General features: G+C 38.1%; 3 protein-coding genes, 4 non-coding genes and 2 pseudogenes across 11 annotated transcripts; 3 read left to right on the top strand and 6 right to left on the bottom strand.

Annotated features, from left to right (window-relative positions):
* Window positions 1-134: 134 nt before the first annotated feature.
* Y50D4A.3 lies at window positions 135-1,973 on the top strand (annotated as a pseudogene). The gene is made up of 5 exons: window positions 135-280; window positions 325-611; window positions 685-779; window positions 826-1,480; window positions 1,726-1,973. Coding segments are annotated over exons 1-5 (1,431 nt in total).
* Y50D4A.7 lies at window positions 399-547 on the bottom strand. Its single transcript, NR_068597.1, has one exon. It is a non-coding gene; the product is annotated as an Unclassified non-coding RNA Y50D4A.7 (non-coding RNA).
* Window positions 1,287-1,436, bottom strand: Y50D4A.8. Its single transcript, NR_068596.1, has one exon. It is a non-coding gene; the product is annotated as an Unclassified non-coding RNA Y50D4A.8 (non-coding RNA).
* Window positions 1,974-2,092: 119 nt separating the features above from the next.
* On the top strand, window positions 2,093-3,197 carry Y50D4A.12 (annotated as a pseudogene). The gene is made up of 2 exons: window positions 2,093-2,214; window positions 3,061-3,197. Coding segments are annotated over exons 1-2 (259 nt in total).
* F25A2.1 (Fungal lipase-type domain-containing protein) lies at window positions 3,182-5,200 on the bottom strand. The gene is made up of 4 exons (NM_070989.5): window positions 4,830-5,200; window positions 4,660-4,785; window positions 3,786-4,127; window positions 3,182-3,329 (listed from the first exon to the last, which is right to left on the bottom strand). Exons 1-4 carry the CDS (start codon window positions 5,148-5,150, stop codon window positions 3,246-3,248), a joined length of 873 nt encoding a protein of 290 aa, NP_503390.2. The 5' UTR covers window positions 5,151-5,200; the 3' UTR covers window positions 3,182-3,245.
* A 714-nt stretch (window positions 5,201-5,914) lies between these two features.
* On the bottom strand, window positions 5,915-8,055 carry T21H3.1 (Fungal lipase-type domain-containing protein; the record flags this gene model as incomplete). 2 transcript variants are annotated; one of them, NM_001028981.4, is made up of 4 exons in its annotated part: window positions 5,915-6,025; window positions 6,076-6,423; window positions 7,509-7,634; window positions 7,683-8,055. In NM_001028981.4, 4 exons carry the CDS (start codon window positions 8,052-8,054, stop codon window positions 5,954-5,956), a joined length of 918 nt encoding a protein of 305 aa, NP_001024152.1. The 2 variants fall into 2 exon arrangements, with proteins under 2 accessions (NP_001024152.1, NP_001367781.1); NM_001380595.1 differs by lacking the exons at window positions 7,509-7,634; window positions 7,683-8,055 and having other exon boundaries at window positions 5,954-6,025; window positions 6,076-6,396.
* Window positions 8,056-9,809: 1,754 nt separating this feature from the next.
* On the bottom strand, window positions 9,810-19,068 carry ptr-16 (SSD domain-containing protein; the record flags this gene model as incomplete). Of its 2 annotated transcripts, NM_001313273.5 has the most annotated exons (9): window positions 9,899-10,014; window positions 10,068-10,191; window positions 11,200-11,697; window positions 12,343-13,777; window positions 14,247-14,398; window positions 14,492-14,671; window positions 18,012-18,093; window positions 18,144-18,245; window positions 18,995-19,068. In NM_001313273.5, 9 exons carry the CDS (start codon window positions 19,066-19,068, stop codon window positions 9,965-9,967), a joined length of 2,697 nt encoding a protein of 898 aa, NP_001300202.1. In that variant the 3' UTR covers window positions 9,899-9,964. The 2 variants fall into 2 exon arrangements, with proteins under 2 accessions (NP_001300201.1, NP_001300202.1); NM_001313272.3 differs by lacking the exons at window positions 18,012-18,093; window positions 18,144-18,245; window positions 18,995-19,068 and having other exon boundaries at window positions 9,810-10,014; window positions 14,492-14,650.
* Window positions 11,845-12,052, top strand: T21H3.10. Its single transcript, NR_068594.1, has one exon. It is a non-coding gene; the product is annotated as an Unclassified non-coding RNA T21H3.10 (non-coding RNA).
* T21H3.7 lies at window positions 11,870-12,010 on the bottom strand. The gene has a single exon (NR_068595.1). It is a non-coding gene; the product is annotated as an Unclassified non-coding RNA T21H3.7 (non-coding RNA).
* Window positions 19,069-19,344: the final 276 nt, after the last annotated feature.

Here is a 19,344-nt window from a genome sequence, read left to right as displayed (position 1 = left end):
TCGAGGCATTTATGATAGAACAGCGTAAGAATTTGAAACTTTTAATTTATCAATATGAAAAAATGTGTTATTTAATCATTGTTTTCATATTTACCAAATTTGTTATGTTATAGCGACTACAAGAGCAGTTTAAAAATTAATGCATCGTCAGCATAAAATAATGTGTGTTTTGAATAATAAAATTAATAAATGTATTTAAATAACGACTTGAACACATTCAAATGTTGATTGAATATCATGATTCTCATCAATTACGTACTCCTAGCTGTTTTTATATCATGTAAGTTTGTGCAGCAGAAACTTATGCGAATTTCACTTTCATAGACTGTTCTATTGTGTCTGCAAGTCGTTTTGGGAATGCTAGCTTGTGTCCAAAAGCAACGAAATATGGTAAAAGACCTCCGAAATCATGCACTCGGCCAACGGACCCAAATAATCTGCCTGCTTCAAAACTAGAATCCTGGTTCACGAGAGAAATGTTTGAAGACCTATTCCCATTTTCCAATCTTGGATGGGGTCCATCGAGTTGCTGGCCATATTCTTACGATGCATTTAAAATTGCATCCAGATACTTTCCAGAATTTGGAACTTCGATTAATGTGAATAATAAGGTATGTAAATAATTGTTTTTTCAAAATTCGAGTATTGCCATGTTTGGAGATTATTTCATATGTATTTCTGCAGAAGTATTCTGAGGATGCGAATAAGAAACGAGATTTGGCGGCTTTCTTTGCCCATGCTATTCAAGAAACTGGAGAGAATAACATTGCCCTCTATGGGTAAGTGTTATGTTAATTTGAAGCATTGAACTTTGATGAGTTTCAGGAAGCTGTCCGATCAGATGCTTCAAACTGTTTCTACCGTGGAGGATTTTATAACTGGTTTGAAGGAGGGCCAATAAGTAGCTTTTTGGACCCTAAAACTCCTGGTTATACTCCATCCGACGGAAATTCATGTTCATCTGCTGGTCTTTATTGTTCTGCTTCTGATCAAATAACTTATTTCTATCCATGCTCAAATTCAACAGTATCAAATACTGCTGCTCCATATAAAGGATGTTATTTTGGACGTGGAGCCATTCAAATTTCGTACAACTACAACTACGGACAATTCCAAGATTGGTTGAGAACTGTAAATATTAAAGTTGATTTATTAAAAGAACCAAATCTTGTAATGACTAAAATGGATCCACCACTTGCCGTTCTGGCTTCTCTTTGGTTCTATATGACACCTCAACCACCGAAACCAGCAATGCATGATATTGTAATGGGAAACTGGAATAGTGGAGCAAAGAATGCAGCAGCTGGATATGATGGACCAATCTTTGGACCAACTTCATTGATCATTAACAATGAATGTTCTGGAGAAGATCCAACAAATCCAGGAGGTCCAGGAGAATCTAGAAGAATCAAGGCATTCAAATGGTTCAATGGATATTTTGGTTCCCCCGTTGGACCTGAGCATACATTGTCCTGTAAAAGTATGTTTTGAGTTGAAACTAATTCAGATGTAAAGTTCACTCAACTATGAAATTTACACTCAGAGGAAACTCAGGCAGCGTCAAACTGACATTTTGCATTCGAAGAAGTCTTTCAAAAAATATAACCAAAGTAAACTATAGTCTATAGACAGCCAAAGTTAATTAATTCTTATTTATCTCACTTTTAATATTCGTTCGTCGGTAGAATATCTGACAGTAGTATAATATTTTTGCTGATATGCCAGTGAAGCTGGACGCGATTTCCCACAATTTAAGTTATCAACCTAATTGGCTTACATCCTGGAAAGAAGAACCATGTGATTGTGCTCCTGCAAGTTATGGAGGACTTGTGAATTACTATGACCCAGTTTATTATCCAGCAAAGTTTGCAGCTCAGAATGAAATAAATCGCAAAAAATGTATCAAATCGATTTATGCAAAACCATCAATGTATTCAATGGACAAGAAAACTTCTGCATGTCTTAATCACTAATTTTTACTGGAATCATTTATATGTTACACTCACTATTCGTCTGATTAGTGTATTGAATGAAATTTTGTAATTTTTCATTGAGAACAACAGAAGCTTTCACATAAATTTTGCTTTCGATTTATCGATGTACGGAATCTGAACGATGCTTTGATCCCGAAAGTTGTGGAAGCTGCCAATCAGCACTGCGTTCGGCAGACAAGATATGCCATTAAAGAGCATTTAACAGAGAAAAAAGCTAAAGGTAGCTAAATAATAATATACACGTGATGTCAGATTGTCCCATAACGGCTTGATCTACAAAAAAGCGGGAATTTAAAGACACAGAATTTTCAACTGATTTCGCATGGTTAAGAACGCGATGACGTTACATTTGTCTGGGGAAAAAATTCCCGCATTTTTTGTAGATCAAACCGTTATGGGACAATCTGACACCACGTGAATATAGAAGCGCCGAAGTTTGAGACTTTGCTTTTTCAGACCCAAAATGGTCCAAAACTACCGAATTTCGTAATGAGCCATTGTGAAAATTTTTCAAAAAAAAGTTATGTCCGCTCAAAGTTTTGAAAAAAATTGTGTATTTTTAGCTAAAATCCCAAATTTTGGCAATTTCTCAGTGTCGCAGCGGTTGGAACTTAAAGGTGAAGTACCAAAATCTGGGAAATATAGTTTTAATTGACTCCAAATTTTCCCCTGATTGCGAATTTCGATGTGAAAAAATTCAAAAAAAAAATTTCCCTAATTATATATTTAAGCTTTAAATCACGATTTTCATATGTCAAATTTATAATCAGGGAAATTTTTTCGAAATTTTTCACATCGAAATTCGGAATCAAGGGAAAATTTGGAGCCAATTTAAAATATTTCCCAGATTTCGGTACTTCACCTTTAAGTTCCAACCGCTGCGACACCGAGAAGTTGCCAAAATTTGGGATTTTAGCTAAAAATGGGAAATTTTTCAAAACTTTGAGCGGCCATAACTTTTTTAAATTTTTTTTTCAGAACGCCTCATTACGAAATTCGGTAGTTTTGGACCATTCGGTACTCCACCTTAAAAATTTTCGACATTACAAAAATGTCTAAATTTCAGCCTCCCTCTATAAGTCGATTGGTGATGAGCTGTACACTGCCGATGAAGTGAAAGAAGTTAAGAAAGTATGTGTATGTGATTTTACGGTTTTGTCGAGGTGCTATGTAAGTGATTTTGTCGATATTTTGGATTATTACTGTTGAAATTGTGTAATTTTCGCGTAATTTGTAAAATGAATAAAACATTTATTGTATTCCCGATGGCGTTGTATTGAGACAATTTGAGAATCCGAGTTTCAATATATCCAAGTTGAAATAGTGGAAATGGTCCTGAAAATAGCGGTTAAAAATTACGAAAACGGGATCCTATTTGTATGGGTCTCGCCGCGAGAAAAAAAATTCGGCAAATTCGGGCAATTTGGCAATTTGCCGGAAATTTTCATTTTCGGCAAATTGCTGATTTGCCGGAAATTTACGATTCCGGCAATTTGCCGGTTTGCCGGAAATTTCCAATTCCTGCAAATCGCCGGTTTGCCAATTTGTCGATTTGCCGGATGTTTTGAATTCCGGCAAATTTGGTGGTTTGCCGATTTGTCGGAAATATTCAATTCCGGAAAATTGCTGATTTGCCGGAAATTTTCAATTCCTGCAAAGAGCCGGTTTGCCCATTTTGCCGAAAATTTTCAATTCCGGCAACTTGCCGATTTGCCGGAAAAGATTGTTTGCCGTTTAAGAAAAAAATCACGAAATCAATATATATGATCAAACGAAAAAAAAAAGACACACCTCAAAATCCAAGTCAACAAGATTTCCATTCGAACATTTCTCCGATTCGTCCTTTTCACAAATCTCCCAACCACCCATGTTCTTGTTATAATAAACTTCCGACTTATGGTGAAAGTAGCCGTGATGGCCTTGTCCAGGCAAGTGTGGTACGGGATCATGAGAATGTGTGACACGATACGCATTTGGGACCAGGTTGTCAACGCTGGTCGCGAAGTCCATGTTCCCGGTACGTGGTTGGCCGAATGTGACGAGGAGAAGCTGATCAGCCGATACGAGACTGGTATATCGGAGATATGTGGCAGCAAGGGAGGCTAGAGCTCCACCAAGAGAGTGGCCGGTGACCTGAAAATTGTCAGCGTCAGGCTGTCCCATCTCGGTTTGATCTACGTTGATCTACAAAAAGTGCGGGAGAAGAGACGCACAGTTCTCAACTGATTTCGCATGGTTAAGAACGTAGTGACGTCACATTTTCTGTGGAAGAAATTCCCGCATTTTTAGTAGATCAAATTGTAATGGGCCTGTGTACTCATGAGATGTCAGGCTGTCCCATTTCGGCTTGATCTACGCTGATCTACAAAAATTGCGGGAATTCAGACGCAGATTTCTCAACTGAATCACATGGTTAAGAACGTGCTGACGTCACATATTTTTGGGCAAAAAATTCCCGCATTTTTGGCAGATCAAACTGTAATGGGACAGCATGTTTATTGATCTCCAAGAAATGCGGAAGTCGGAATACGAAATTCGCTTTGAGACGCTAGTAGAACTCTTGCGTGTTTATCAGGAGTGTCCGGCAAATTTGGAAAATTTGCCGCACTCCCCAGGTGTAAATTTCCCGTTATTCTCGGAAATCGAACGTGCGAGGCTAACGAACCCAAACTTGATAACTTGGGTATCTAGACATCAGACTGATGACGTCATCTTTCATTCCAGAAGTCCATATTTTGAAAAACGCATCGCTGAAGTATTCGGAGACGTGCCCACCGGAAACCCAGGATTTCTGAAAATTTGACCTAGACAGAGCTTTTGCATAAACTAACTTACATTGTTTGCAAACACAGTTTCTACGGCTTCAACGAGCAGCTGTGCGTTACGATTAGTTCCACGAAAAGCTACCAAAATCGCCTGACTTTCGTGATCGACTCCAGTAAATCCAGAACATGTATCATCAAGTGTGTCGCAAGCTACAGTAATCTGAGGTTTGACTTGAAAATTTTGAAACGCCAAGCTCATGCAACTTTGTGGAGGAGAAGCGTACGCGGAGATGGCTGCATAGATCAGTTTATTCCGAGAGAGCTGATCGGAATATGGTATTGAACTGTGGGAGAATGATTTGCAAATTAAAACGGAGAAAATAAAAAGCATTTTGAATGTCAAATACATTAAATACAATTGTAATTGAAAATTTGCAAACTTAAATAGCTCTGTGAAAAGTGAAAAAAGTTCTGGTTGCAAGTGTGACTTTGTTGTTTGATTTTGGGATTACTGTTGCTCCGAGGCAATTTGTCATTTAACTTTGCTTGGAAATATGACGAACATCACGTCATCTTCAGATTGCTGTCACATTTGTTATCAAGGGAATTACTAGCTATTTATGCTCCGACGCCTGCCTCAAACCTGTACGGAAAAGGGGTGTGCGGCAAATCTCAAAACTTGCCGTGCTCGCCAAATTTTGCAAATCTCTTCTTCCAATATTTGCCGAGCACGGCAAATTCGGCAAATTTGCCGTGCTTAATTAACTCCGAAAATTTGATATTTTTTGATGTTTTTTGGAGCACCGAAACTACTGAATTCTGAATAAAAATCTGGTGTCTGAATAACTTCCGTGTAGTGTGTCTGCTTAAGCATCAAAATAACAACTCAATTTTATGCCATTTTACTAAATTTTTGGGGACAAAATCAATAGTTTTGGCCAAAATTGTATTGTTAAAAAATTTTTGATGTGTGCGGAAAATTTCGAAATTTATCGTGCTCGGCAAATTCGGCAAATCTACTGTTTTGAAATTTGCCGAGCTCGGCGAATTCGGTAAATTCGGCAAATTTGCCGCACATTCCTGGTGCGGACCTCTGCGAACATATGGGAGGCAGGCGCGTAGGCAGGCCCACCACTTCAACTCTGAACCACTGAATCAGTTGTGAACTATTTTATTGTTTAAAACATTGAAAAGTTAGTTCTTGACATTAGCACAATTTGAGTAGCCCAAGTCGCTGACATCAACGTCGAAGTAGTGAAGATGATCCTAAAAAAATAAAAGTATTGGTGAAGTAAAGAACTTTGGACGATTTATACCTTGATAGAAGTGTCTGGAAGAACTTGTCCGTTGGAGCAGAATTCGCTCTCATCGATATCATCGCAAATGTTGTACTTCGTCATTTTCTCCTTGTAGAACACCTCGGCCTTGTGGTGGGTGAATCCTTGCATGTTCTCCTTTGGAAGATGTGGCACCGGGTCGTGGGCGTGGGTGACGCGGAACTTGTTCGTGACGTCACGATCGACGGCGGCCGCGTAGGCCTTGTCTCCGACACGTGGCTGTCCGTAGGTGACGAGTTGAAGCTTCGAGGCGTCGAAGAGCTTGTTGTAGGTGATGTAGGAGGCGGCAAGGGAGGCCATCGCTCCTCCGAGGGAGTGTCCGGTGACCTGAAGTTTTGTAAGTACACGACTTTCCCACGCGTTGTCCGGCGGGCGGTTGTCAATGGAGCGCGAAAAATTCAATGAGGAAGGCCAGAATCCCATGATTTTGAGCCTTGGGAGACGAAAATAAATTTGCAACGGACAATGTTCGAGACCGCGTTTTCTTATGTGGACCACCTTGGGTGCTACACTAAACAGTATTCCGGGAAATGATAGGACTACTTTCAAGAAACCATTGTCACCACGGGATCATCACATGGATCCACAAGGATCTTTTATCCACTGGTTGGGTCCTGCTCATGCGCCAACAAGAATGACACGTGGAGTCAGAAAGTCCCATTTTGCTTTGATCTTCAAAAAATGCGGGAGAGGAGACGCAAACATCTCATCGGATTCCGCATGTTCAAGAGCGTGCTGATGTCACAATTTTTCTGGGAAAAATTCCCGCATTTTTTGTAGATCAAAGCGCAATGAGACAGCCTGACACCACGTGGAATGGGTTTTAAGTTTCTATAACATTTTTGTGGTTCGAGGTTGACCACTGACATTCCCGCGTTTCTGATCTGGACTTCTTATTTTATTTTAAAAAAAAATTTAACGAAGCATTATTGTTACACCTATCAGGCATCAAGGCTTGCGCGACGTACTGTGTAGCTGCACTGCAGCCCACGTGGTGTCAGAGTGTCTCATATCGGCTTGTTCTACGTAGATCTACAGAAAATGCGGGAGAAGAGACGCAGAGTTCTCAACTGATTTCGAATGGTTAAGAACGTGTCGATGTCACATTTTTCTGGGCGAAAATTTCCCGCATTTTTTGTAGATCAAACCCTAATGAGACAGCCTGGGACCACGTGCAGCCGACTTCGATCGAGATCTCAACCAACCCAGCTCATGTCGTCTGCGTCTTCCTGGGGGGTATACTCACTTATATCACAAGTGTAGGAATACACTGTAGAAATGCAACAACCACTTGCTTCATGAACTCGCAAAGTATATTTTGCTAGACTACGATAGCTGTCAACAACACGGGAGCACAGTCTACTTTAACCCCATCAATAATCATTTTCTTATCAGTTTTTACGAATTCTTACCCAAACTTGGAATCCTGGGTTTTGGGCGGCAAGAGTGTTAAAATCGTCCTTGAGTCCGGCGTTCCAGATGTTCAAAAATCCGTCGTTGAAGTACTGGGAGACGACACCTCCAGCAGCCCATGGAGTCTGAAACATGCTTCATTTATTCCGGAGTACTCGAAATTTTAATCTTACGTGATACTCGAAGACAGTCTCCAATCCTTCCAAAATAAGCTGCACATTGTTGTTAGTTCCACGGAACACCACAATAATCGCCTTGTCCTGTGGACTGACGGCGGTGTATCCGACGCATTTGTCGGCTGGGTTGACGTCACAGCGAGCCGTAATGATTCTCCTGATTGAGGCACCGGTGAACGCTTTGTCGAGGCACTGTTGTGGATTCGATCCGTAGGCGGCGCCGGCTGCGAAGAGAATCTTCTTGCGAGCAGTGGCGTCGTTGTATGGGATGGTATAGACGTCGAGGTTCTCTGGATTTTTTGGGGCTTCTGGTAGCACAAAGGCCGAAGCCAGTGGCAGAAGGACTGCAGCAAGCAGTAAGGCTTGCATACTGAAAGAATAATTTAAAGTTAACAAATGAGATGGAAGTTGGAAAATCGTTTTAAAACGTGACACATCTTATTCAGAAACACGTGACGTCACCGAAGTGAAGCCTGTGTGACGTCACTTCGAAACTTAATTTGCCGCAAATTTCGAATTAACATTTAAAACATGATTACTGGGAGAAAAGGTGGGAAAATGACGATACTCTGCTATTCGATTTCTCTTTATTAACTTTCCGTTTTCTTATCACCAATTCCGTTTCAAATATCACACAACCTATAAAAAAGTCGTTGATATGAATGATACCGCTTAACTTGTGCTCTTTTATCAAATTTTCAATCGAACCGGATTACGCAAGTAGTTTAAATGGTCGTTTGATTCCTCGAACCACAAACTAACACTGTAGGAGATGAACAAAGTTCTTGATACTTGAATGTTCAGTGGTGTTAAAAAAAATTCTACACGGGGTTCTGGCCTTCCTCGTTGAATTTTTTGCGCTCCATTGACAATCGCCAACGCGTGGGAATTCCTGTACTCCACACGGACAAATGCATTTAGTTTCACAACTAAAATCGAGCCGCGACACGCAACGCGCCGTAAATCTACCCAAGATATGGCCGAGCCAAAATGGCCTAGTTCGGCAATTTCTTCCATTTCAATTTATGAGGGAAGCCGAAAATCCGTGAATTCTACCTGAAAAATCAAATAATCAAATTTCCGAATGAAATGTTTTTGAAAGGCTGATATTTGATTTGATCAGCAAACTTTAAGAAAATTAAATTTCCAAAAAATGTTGTCAAGCCAACTTTATCCCCGCTTACCTTAAAATTGGAGTTGCACAGGTGGGTTTTTTTTAAATTCTAAATGATAGAATACAGTCTCAATATAACAAATATAACTGTCAAAAAATGTATAAAAATTTTTTAAATTTTTAATGATTTTTTTAAAATTCGAACAGGAAATATAATTTTTTTTTTGAATTCCCGCGCAAGTGAATGACGTCATTTTTTGACACTTTTTGGGAATATTGACTGCTTTTTCTTTACTTTTTCTTTGTTTCATAATTTGACGCATAATTTGTCAAAATTTTCAGACATTTTTCCCAAAAAAACACGTTTTTTTAATGCTAAATTATTGATTTTAGGCCAATTTTGGAGTTTCAGCAAATTTTTTTCATTTGCTGCGCCGAAAAATGTCTGAAAAACATTGTAAAAAATATTGAAAAATTTTTGAAAAATATTGAAAAAATCAAATTTATTGCCCAAAAATGCAAAAATGCCAAAAATGACGTCATTCATTTGTGCGGGAATTCAAAAATAATTCAGCTCTTTTTTTCAAAATTTATAAAATCATGAAAAAATTAGAAATTTTTTGTAAATTTTTTTCATAGTTTTAATTGATATATTAAGACTGTTTTTCGACCATTTAGGGCAAAATTAGCGCAAACGCTACCCATGGCGTCAGGCTGTCCCATCAGGGTTTGATCTACAAAAATGCGGGATTTTTTGCCCAGGAAAATGTGACGTCAGCATACTCTCAACCATGCGAAATCAGTTGAAAAATCTCCGTCTCTTCTCCCGCATTTTTCGTAGATCAAACTAAAATGGGACACTTTGACACCACGTGACGCTAGTCAACCTTTAAAGACAAATCTTCAACAAATTTTATTTTCATCAGTAAGTCACCTGAAGATTGATTTTTTGTGAGTTTTTATTCAGAAAATTTTTAGTTTTTTCTGCAATGACAACTGATTTGCAAATTCTTTTTAACTAATTTATCACAAAAGAAAACTGGGAATGAGACAGACGTCAATGAAGTCGAGCACCCGTAGTTGAGACTTGATAGGAAAACAATGTGGAGAAAAAAAACAACACTAATAAATTACAATTTTGGATCACAATTTTTTTTGGCACATATTAACCGGATCCCCGTTCCTGTGGTAAGGTTCTCAGTTCTGTTGAGTTGCCTGTAAAAATTGTAATTTTTAAATCGAATTCATGTATTACTTTTGACTCTTACTTTTGACTAGAGCTGTCTCACTGTTTCCACTTGAAAAACTGGAAGCCTGTGAAATTTCTCCGAGTTTTTCAGGTTTTTCCGGCTGTATTGAGTCGCCACCAAATAAACGAGATAAGTCGCCAGACTGAAAAAAAAGGTTATAGTCTGACAGTTGATATCTCGATTCAAATCAGTTATTCGAGTAAATTTCAATCGAGAGTTTTTTGATAATTTCTCAAATTTTTCAAAAGATTATAGATAACTCAAAAACCAGAAATGCTATCAAAATATGTTTAACTAATTAAAAAAAATCACGACAAAAATAAAGCGCCAGGAATCTTGTGAGTCCATTCTGGACGATTGGAACTAATGGGCCAGAGGTGAGCAATCGCCTTTTTCCGGCAAGTCGGCAAGTCGGTAAGTTGCCGGAATTGAAACTTCCGGCGATTCGACAAACCGGCAAATAGGCATAGTTTCAGGTGTTGCCGTCTTATATAAATTCTCTCTAAAAACTTCCGGCAAGTTTATGTTCGGCAAACGGCAAATCGGCAAATTGTTGGAAAATTGGCAAATCGGCAATTTGCTGATTTGCCGAATTAGTCGACAAAAAAATTGACGAACGACAATTGTCACCAACCCCTGAATACACTAACTCAATAACCAGATGATTAATCGAAATTTGATAAAAATCCAATATAGTGTTTGGCAAATTTGCCGATTTTGCCGTTTGCCGAATTCGGCAAAAAATGGACAATTCAATTTTTACTAAAACTAATAATTTTGTTCCAAAAAATCTGAACTCACAAGATGTCGGCCGCTTTATTTTTTGCCACATCTTCTGTGAATAATTCAAACACGCAAAACCATAGTGTCAGTTGAACATTCTTTGATAGCAGACGTGTTCGGCAAATTTTTAGATTTGCCGCACACACGTGGTGTCAGAAAGTCTCATCGCGGTTTGATCTACAAAAAATGTGACGTCAGCACACTCTTAACCATGCGAAACCAGATGAGATGTCTGCGTCTCTTCTCCCGCATTTTTCGTAGATCAAAGCGAAATGGGACTTTCTTACTCGACGTGCGCGTAAGTCGACTTGCGACCTACCTCTATAGGTTACAGGACGCCCTAAAATTTTTTCAGGCAATAACTTACGGTAAGCAATAACGCCGGCAAAAATATAATTCCATGAAGCAACCCAAGTACAGTAACCAGAAGAATCGTTTTCACAAACACCCAAACCATATAACTCGTGTTGAACATCAATGGGAAAATGCATAACACTGTCGAGCTTGCGGCCTGAATCATTGGCCATCCGATAGATTTCAGTGCATCGGCAAGGCGCTCATCAGTGGTCCAACTGGTGGGGTTCCGGTAGTAGTGATAGGAGATGTGCGCTGTAAAGTCCACCGAGAATCCGATAGACATTAATGTGGTGCACATCGTGATCGGATCCAAATTCACTCTCCACATTGACAAAAGACCGAAGACTCCAATATTGATGGATATCATTGCAATGGTACTTGTTAGGATTGAGTTGATGCCAGGGATCATGAGAAGGCATGCAAGATCCATTGTAATTGCAGCCCAGATTACTGTAGACATGGTCGTCGCGCCGATTGAGTCAAGTTGGTCAATGTAGAAAGAGTAGCTCTGAACGAAAAAATGCAGCTCTTTTACTGGTATTTCAGGTATTTTTTGTTAGGGATGGGGTTATTCATGCGATTTAGAAAAACTCAAAAATGCATTTATATAAATTTTCCCCCTATTCATAAGTGCCGAAAAAATGTTGTTTTTTTATATAATTTTTTTGCATTTGTGAAGTGGGCTGCCGGCTGATGTCGAAAAATGCAGAAAAATGTTGAGAAATGCACATGGGGTTCTGGCCTCCCTCGTTGCGCTTTTCGCGCTCCATTGACAATCGCCTGCCGGACATGGGAAAGTCGTGTACTCCACACGGACAAATAGATTTAGTTTTCCAATAAAAACCGGGCCGCGACGCAACATGCAACGCGCCGTAAATCTAACCCAGTCGTGGCCGAGAAAAAATGGCCTAATTCGGCAAACTCTTACATTTTTAAATATGAGGGAAACCAGACGCGCGTGGGCGTTTTTGAAAAATGTAAAAAAGGTCGAAAATGAAGAAAAATGTCGAAAAGTGTCTAAAAATGGAATAAATGGATGTGTTTTTTTTTCGACACTCATGAATAGGGAGAAAATGTATCACAATACATTTTGCATTTTTCTAAAAGGCACGAATAAACCCATAACAGCCCTAATTTTTCGTAAATCACTAACCTGGAAAACTGTAACGTTAAAATGCTCATATTCATGTGCTACGCCTCTCCACTGCTTTTGTAATTTCTCACGAGTCGACCAATTTGCATCGTCGCCCATCGCGCAAGCAGTTGCAAACATGAACTTATCAATTCCAAGTATGGTACCATTTTCGTCCTTCTTCAACCTCAACATATCATTCCATCTGGCACCGCCTCCTTCCGAGTCTTCAAGCCATTCTTGCAAAAGCCCATTGAATCCTTTGTTGTTGTGGTATAGAGAGCTTTGATATAAGAATGAGCGTAGCCAAATTGAGGTTGAGTTCTTGCCCATGGAATATGGAAGCGTTTCGAATCGATTTACAAGTTCTAGGACTTCATGTAGATTCTCTGATTTTGTTAAATCAGGAGGATTATTCACAAAAACCATGACCAATTGCCCTTCACTCCACAAGAACCGTTCGTAGATCCATGCGATATGGTTTAACGGGGAATCATTCATGATAAGATTAGTAGTGTCCATTTTGATTTCCATAGTTTTACACCCGTAGTAAGAAGCTGTCCAATAGCCACAGAGCACCAGGAGTAAGCACAAACGGGTCTTCCAGTCCTTCAAAAACCTGCAGTACCTGCTGACTATCCCATTTGGGTTTGCAGGTGGTGGATGGGCGCCGGCAGTTGATCGAATAGAATTCTGTATTGATAACACTTGCTTCGGCCTGCGCTCCATAGCCGCTTCGATTTTCTTCTCCTCTCCGACCTTCTGAAGCTTCATCAGACGTTTCTCCTCATAAACTAGAACTGCCACAAAAAATGTTAGCTGATATACAAAATCCACAGCAACCGCCACACAGGTGTATAGGCAGAAGAGTGAAATTGCAGGAGTCGGGGTTGCGATTCCGATGGCAAAGGACAAGCAGTTCGTAGCCGATGTTACGGTGATTGAGGGTCCTGCTTCTTCCATGGTCTCCGCAATTCGGTCCTCTAGACTTTCAGATTTATCGGTTTTTCTCATAGCATGAATGATAATAAATACATCATCACATCCTACTCCAATTATCAAAAATGGCATTACCAATGTGATAGAGTTGAATGGAAATCCGAAAAGGAAGAGGAATCCAAAAGCGGTTCCAGTTGCCATGAGAGGTCCGGCGATTCCCAAGATAGCCATCACAACGTTGTGAGAGAACACGAAATGCTCCCGACTATTCGTGGCGAATATGAAAATGACTACAGCCGCGACAGAAAAGGAGAAGAATGGCACACATGTCATTCCATTCGTTCGGACTTCTCGAGCAATCATCGCATCCGAGTTGACAGTCATGTTGAGGAAGGGATGATCAAAGTTCTCCACGTAGTCGAAAAGACTCGTTTCCCAGTTGTTAAGCACTTGGGATACTTCGGTGGTTTGACGATCCGTTCGGAAGTAGAGAACGACGACTTTCACGCGGGATATTCTGAATACAATTAATATTGATTAGGTTTTTAGGCTCAGGCTTAGGCTTAGGATTAGGCGTAGACTTAGGCTTCGGCTTAGATTTAAGCTTAGACTGGGGCTTATGCTTAGACTTAAGCTAAGACTTAGGCTTAGGTTTAGGTTTAGGTTTAGGCTCAGGCTTAGGCTGAGGATTAGGCTGAGGATTAGGCTGGGGCTTCTGCCTAGGCTTAGGCTAAGGGTTAGGCTTAGACCTAGGCTCAGGATAAGGCTTAGGCCTACATTTGGGCTTATGTTAATACTTAGACTTTGGGCCTTATGTTTGGTCTTAGACTTAGGCTTAGGCTTAGGCTTATGGGTTATGGTAGATTAGGAGTAATTCTAGAATTTTGTGAATGCAAGACAAAGCATGCAAATTTGAATTCACTTTAACATCTTTACGCGGAAAAAGTAAAATATTAAAACAATTTCGTTAAATTGATTGAACCCACACATTCGTGTTCGGATCAATTTTCACGCCTGCAAAGTGCTCTCCAACGTAGTACTCATCATTATACAAATGCATTGTAGGATAGGTCAACCGAAAATTTGGATGTAATCGGGATGAAGCATTGCGGTAGATCAAGTTGAATAGTGGTATGACCTGCAAGTTTTTTTCATTATTAGAACGAAGTTTGTTGAGATATTTCTATAATAACTTTAAACAATAAAAATGATGCCCACAGTTTTGACCTACCTGATTATCATTACACTGGCCGGAGCACAAATCCGAGAACGAGCATTCTAGTTTGTTTTCCCCTCGAACTCCGCTACATGGCACTGTAAAATTGTACTGTAGGTATTCTGCAAGTGAGTCGACACCATCCAAATAATCTCGTCGCAGTAAGTTGTCCATGTCTTTGGCGGTTATGGTCACCTGAAATATAATGGTCTTTTTTTCAAAACCTAAGTCTAGGCCTAAGCCCAAGCTTAAACCTAAGCCTGATCCTACGCCTAAGCCCAAGTCAAAACCTAAGCCTACGCCTAAGCGTAAGCCTAAGCCTAAACCTAAGCCTAAGCCTAATTTGTTAATTTCCATTTCGTCGGATGTTCTAACGGTTTGTTGGTTTTTGAAAGAGAAAATGGGTAAGACCGGTCGAAGCAGAAACAAAAATTGGCAATTGTTGGCTGCTATGAACGGTTCTTAGCGTTTCAGTTGGCAGGTTATCGTGTGGAAAGAGATGATGGTAGAACAGAGATATGAGACGATATTTGATGTGTGTCACTTTGAAACATGTTGCGGACTTATGAAAATCATAAAAATTCTTCTTGTAACGTAAATTTTCAATTCATTTTCAAAGCTGGGTTTAAATGACTTGGTAACAGTTTACAAAAGCTAATTAGTGAAAAAAGGTAGTTTTTATTGCGATTTCACATTTATTTACAAATTGAAAAAAATAAATTGTTTGAATTATTTTTAATTTTTAAAAAAAAAAAGTCCCGAAACCGTCACGAAAAACACAAAACGCACAGAAGAAACTTAATCCTAAAGAAATTTACAGAAAAGTCGCAAAGTAATATTTTTTTTAAAGGTGGTGTAGTAGCATATTTGAACTGCTTTATATTTTAAATTGTCTGAATACACCTCGTTTCATTATAAAACTTTATGTAACTTCTTGAAAATAAAGTTATGGCGGCTAAAAAAATGCCTAAAATTAGTTAAAATTTGAAATTTGACCAACTTGCCAATGTCGAGGCTATGGCTGGAAACTAACTTTTTTGAAATTATCCTCTAATTATGGTTATACAAGTAGATTATCTGGCATTTTCAATTCAATTTAGGTACATTTAAGGTATTTCAAAAAAAAGGGACCAGATTTTGTAAAACTTGGTAACTTCTCCAGCCGCTGCGACATTAACAAGTGGATCAAATTTTAAATTTTAACTAATTTTAGGTCATTTTTTGAACCGCCATATCTTTTTTTTTTTTAAGAAGTTTTCAAGAAATTTCATTATGAAATTCGATGCTTTCACACAATTTCGAGTCTAATAAAGCAATAAAAAAATTAATTTAACTTTTAAAAAATCAATAATACTTCACGCCCATTCCTTGGTTTTTGTCGTTTTTGCTTTGAAGTTACAGTGTCCAAGCATTTTTTTCTATTCCTCAGAAACAATTTTGCAAAATCTAGATGTAACTTTGAACAGTTTTGAAGATTTCGTTTTCACTTTATAGATCATTTTCTCTGCATGCTTCAGAGATTAGTTCTGGTCAGCTCTCCATTGTGTAGACCCGGTTCTGACAATGTGACGTCATCTAGTACAACTGTTGTAACATATTGTTAATTAAAACTATTTGAACAGGATCGTAATTGATATTCCGTCGTTTCAGCGATTGTAGAAAAGAAAGAGTTCACTTTAAAAACTCTCCTGAATGGAAAAAAAATTTCAGATAAATTTGGACAATTTTTTATAATCTTTAAATCATTAAATTATTTATTGCTTAAATTATTTATTTAACCGATTTTTCTGATATTTTTTAGTTGATGACAATTCTATTTTAAAAAAAAATTCCATGGAGATGTGAGCATCCAATGTAAATATAAAACATTTTAAAATGTTCCAAATAGTTTTTTTTAAAATTTGAGACTAACAAGAAAAATGTCTGAAATTTCGACAGGCGGTGTTTTGAATTAAATATCGAGATAAAATCTAGATGAGTTTAGCCAGAAACGCGGAGTCGTCGTAAATAGGTATTTTTTCAAATTCTAGATTAAAATTAGAATTTTAGGCGTTTAGAATTTAGAATAATTTTATATTATCTATGATTTTTTTTAACTTTATTAAAAAAAACAAAATCCACTTCAGCTCTCTTTTCTCTCTATGACATACAGGTTGCGTTGGATTGCGCAAGAGCGAAATCCGTTCCGGGATTTTATCCAGTTTTGGCGCGCACATGCGCACCTGTGTGACTGCGCAACAGTGGAGATTTAGAATACAAAGGAGACAAGATTTGTGGCCAAATTTTTTTTGGTTCTTTGCTTTATCAGAATCGCCATGATCGACAAGCTTCATACCTACGTTGCTGCCTACATGCCTACTGCCTACAGTCTGTTTATGTTGGCAGAAAACAAAAGTGCACAAGATCAACTAACCGAAAGCATTTATTCAAAAATGATTGCTTGCCTGCCTGCCAGGCGACTTGCGGTGCCTACCTAGTTTTTTTGTATGAAAAAGCTCAGAAATTTTCAAAAACGTTCTATTAAAAAATGAAGGAAAATAATTTTCGGAGTTTTTTTTCTTTAAACCCACTATTATGCAGAAAAAGGTACAGATACTTACTTACTTACTAAGTAAGTAAGTAAGTAAGTATCTGTACCTTTTTCCACCGGAAATTTTTCAGATTTTTTTTCAAATAAAAATTCCAGAAAGCTTTCAGAATGTTTGTCTATTTCTAAACATTTGTAAAAAAATATGAAAAATGATCTAAAAATATGTCAAATCATTTTTTTAATCTTGGCAAACTGCCAAAATTTTGAAAAATATGAGATTTTGAAATCCAAAAGCAATGCAATGTCGCATGTTCTGACCTCTACAATGTTTTAATACAAATAATTAAAATAAAATTACACTGAAAAAAATGTGGGGAAACTTTTTTTTTGGTAGATTTCCGAAATTATGAGTTGCAAAAACTGAGTAATTGCCACTATTTGACAGTAAATAGAAAAAATTTCAAAAATTTTTTGGAAAGTTTTATGATGATTTTCGGCCACTTTGGGACCATAGGAGTTGTTTTTTAAAACAATTTCCCTACTGGCGCTGCTCCACTTTTAAGCGTTTGTGATGAAAAAAAAACCTTTAAAATATTTCTCAAAAAAATAAACATCTAAAAATAATACAGTGAGCAGAAGGTGCTGTCAATTTACGTTTCAGTCCAAATTAGGAGTTTTCCCTCTCCCCAACATCAGTTTTGTTCCTCCAAGCTTCTCTAAAGTATTACATAATGGATGTGATATCAGCCATGTCCTTCTCATCTTCCCCAATTCTTATCCAATAGTCACCCAACACAGACACAAAAAACCAGCTTATCTTAGCTTAAACATTGTGTCAGCACCCAGGCAAAAGCAGGTATTGATGCAATTCGTTTCCAAAATGAGGAGAATTGATAAAATGATAAGTTGATAAAATCAATGAAGAAGATACGATGACAAGATTGATGATAGACACAAAGATTGGTAGATTTGGAATTTTAAAAATTTCAAATAAAAAATACATACCTCCAACCAAAATTTTCCACCTCTATCGTTAAAGAACTCATTGGCAACTGCATGTTCGAAATGTGAATCTGCTTTTTCTGGGCTATAAAAATTCTTAATTTGCTATCAAATTCAATATACCAGCTAACATACCTATATAAATACCATATCCGATTCTCCTCGTGAAATCTCAAAAGTCCTAACGCTGCGGCGAGGGAAAGAACTACTGGGATCCAGAAGAACGGAGCGGGATGTCTAGAAATGAAGCGATTTTTCTTTCGAATTGGGGTATATTCCCAAAAAGAGCAAAACGAATTTTGCAATGAAACAAGTTTCAGCTAAAATCTTCAATTTTGGGCACTTTTCCGGCTGCTACCAGAACTTAAAGATGGGGTACCGAAGTTTGAGACTTTGCATTTTCAGACCCAAAATGGCCCAAAACTACCAAATTTCGTATTGAGACGTTCTGAAAATTTTTCAAAAAAAAGTTATGGCCGCTCAAAGTTTTGGAAAATGGTATATTTTTAGATAAAATATCAAAATTTGGCAACTTTTCAAAGTCGCAAATATCGTTGTAATAAATTGCGAAGACGTGCATTAAAGAATGGTGATTAAATAAAAATTAAGTTCCAATCGTTGCCACTCTGAAAAGTTGCCAAAATTTGAGATTTTAGCTAAAAATATACCATTTCCCAAAACTTTAAGCGGCCATAACTTTTATTTGAAACATTTTCAGAACGTCTCATTACAGAATTTGGTACTTTAAATCATTTTGAGCCTAAAAATGCAATGTATCAGATTTCGGTACTCCACCTTAAAAATTGTCCTTTAAAATATCAATATATGACCACTGCGACATGGAAAAGTGGCCAAAATTACAGATTTTAGCTAAAACTGGCTCATTAAAAAAAAAATATTATTGAGAAGTTGCAATACAAAATTCGCTCATTTGAGCCCATTTCAGATCTGTACGTTCAAAATACCAAGAACAAAAAACTACGAACCGATATACTTGAAGACCAGTCCACCGGAAGAATTGTCGAATGTAGAGTGATATCACCGCTCCCGGCGACTTCATCTCTTTTTTCGGGGATGGTCTTCTGAAGGCGGAAGCCTAGAATGCACTTCAAATAGGATTTTTATATTGGGATCATAAAACAATATAATCGAATTTAGCAGCGCGCGGAAAAGGCAGAACACAGTTTATATTAATCTGCCCCTAATTGATGTGGAATTAGCCTTTCTAGGTGCTTTCATGTAGGCACAAAAAGATTTACAGAGGCTTTGGCTTAGGTTTGGGCCGAAGCTTAGGTTTAGGCTTAGGTTCAGACTTCGGCTTAGGCATAGGCTAAGG

This window comes from Caenorhabditis elegans, chromosome V (genome assembly GCF_000002985.6).
Source record: "Caenorhabditis elegans chromosome V".
Lineage (NCBI taxonomy): Eukaryota > Metazoa > Nematoda > Chromadorea > Rhabditida > Rhabditidae > Caenorhabditis > Caenorhabditis elegans.
This window is presented reverse-complemented; position numbering and strand designations above follow the sequence as displayed.

Coding starts and splice junctions, on each gene's coding strand:
- F25A2.1 (NM_070989.5), bottom strand. CDS start 5,150: ATGCTTTTTATTTTCTCCGTTTTAATTTGCAAATCATTCTCCCACAGT. Junction 4,786..4,829: donor AAACTGTGTTTGCAAACAAT/GTAAGTTAGTTT, acceptor TCAAATTTTCAG/AAATCCTGGGTTTCCGGTGG. Junction 3,330..3,785: donor TTGTTGACTTGGATTTTGAG/GTGTGTCTTTTT, acceptor CGCTATTTTCAG/GACCATTTCCACTATTTCAA.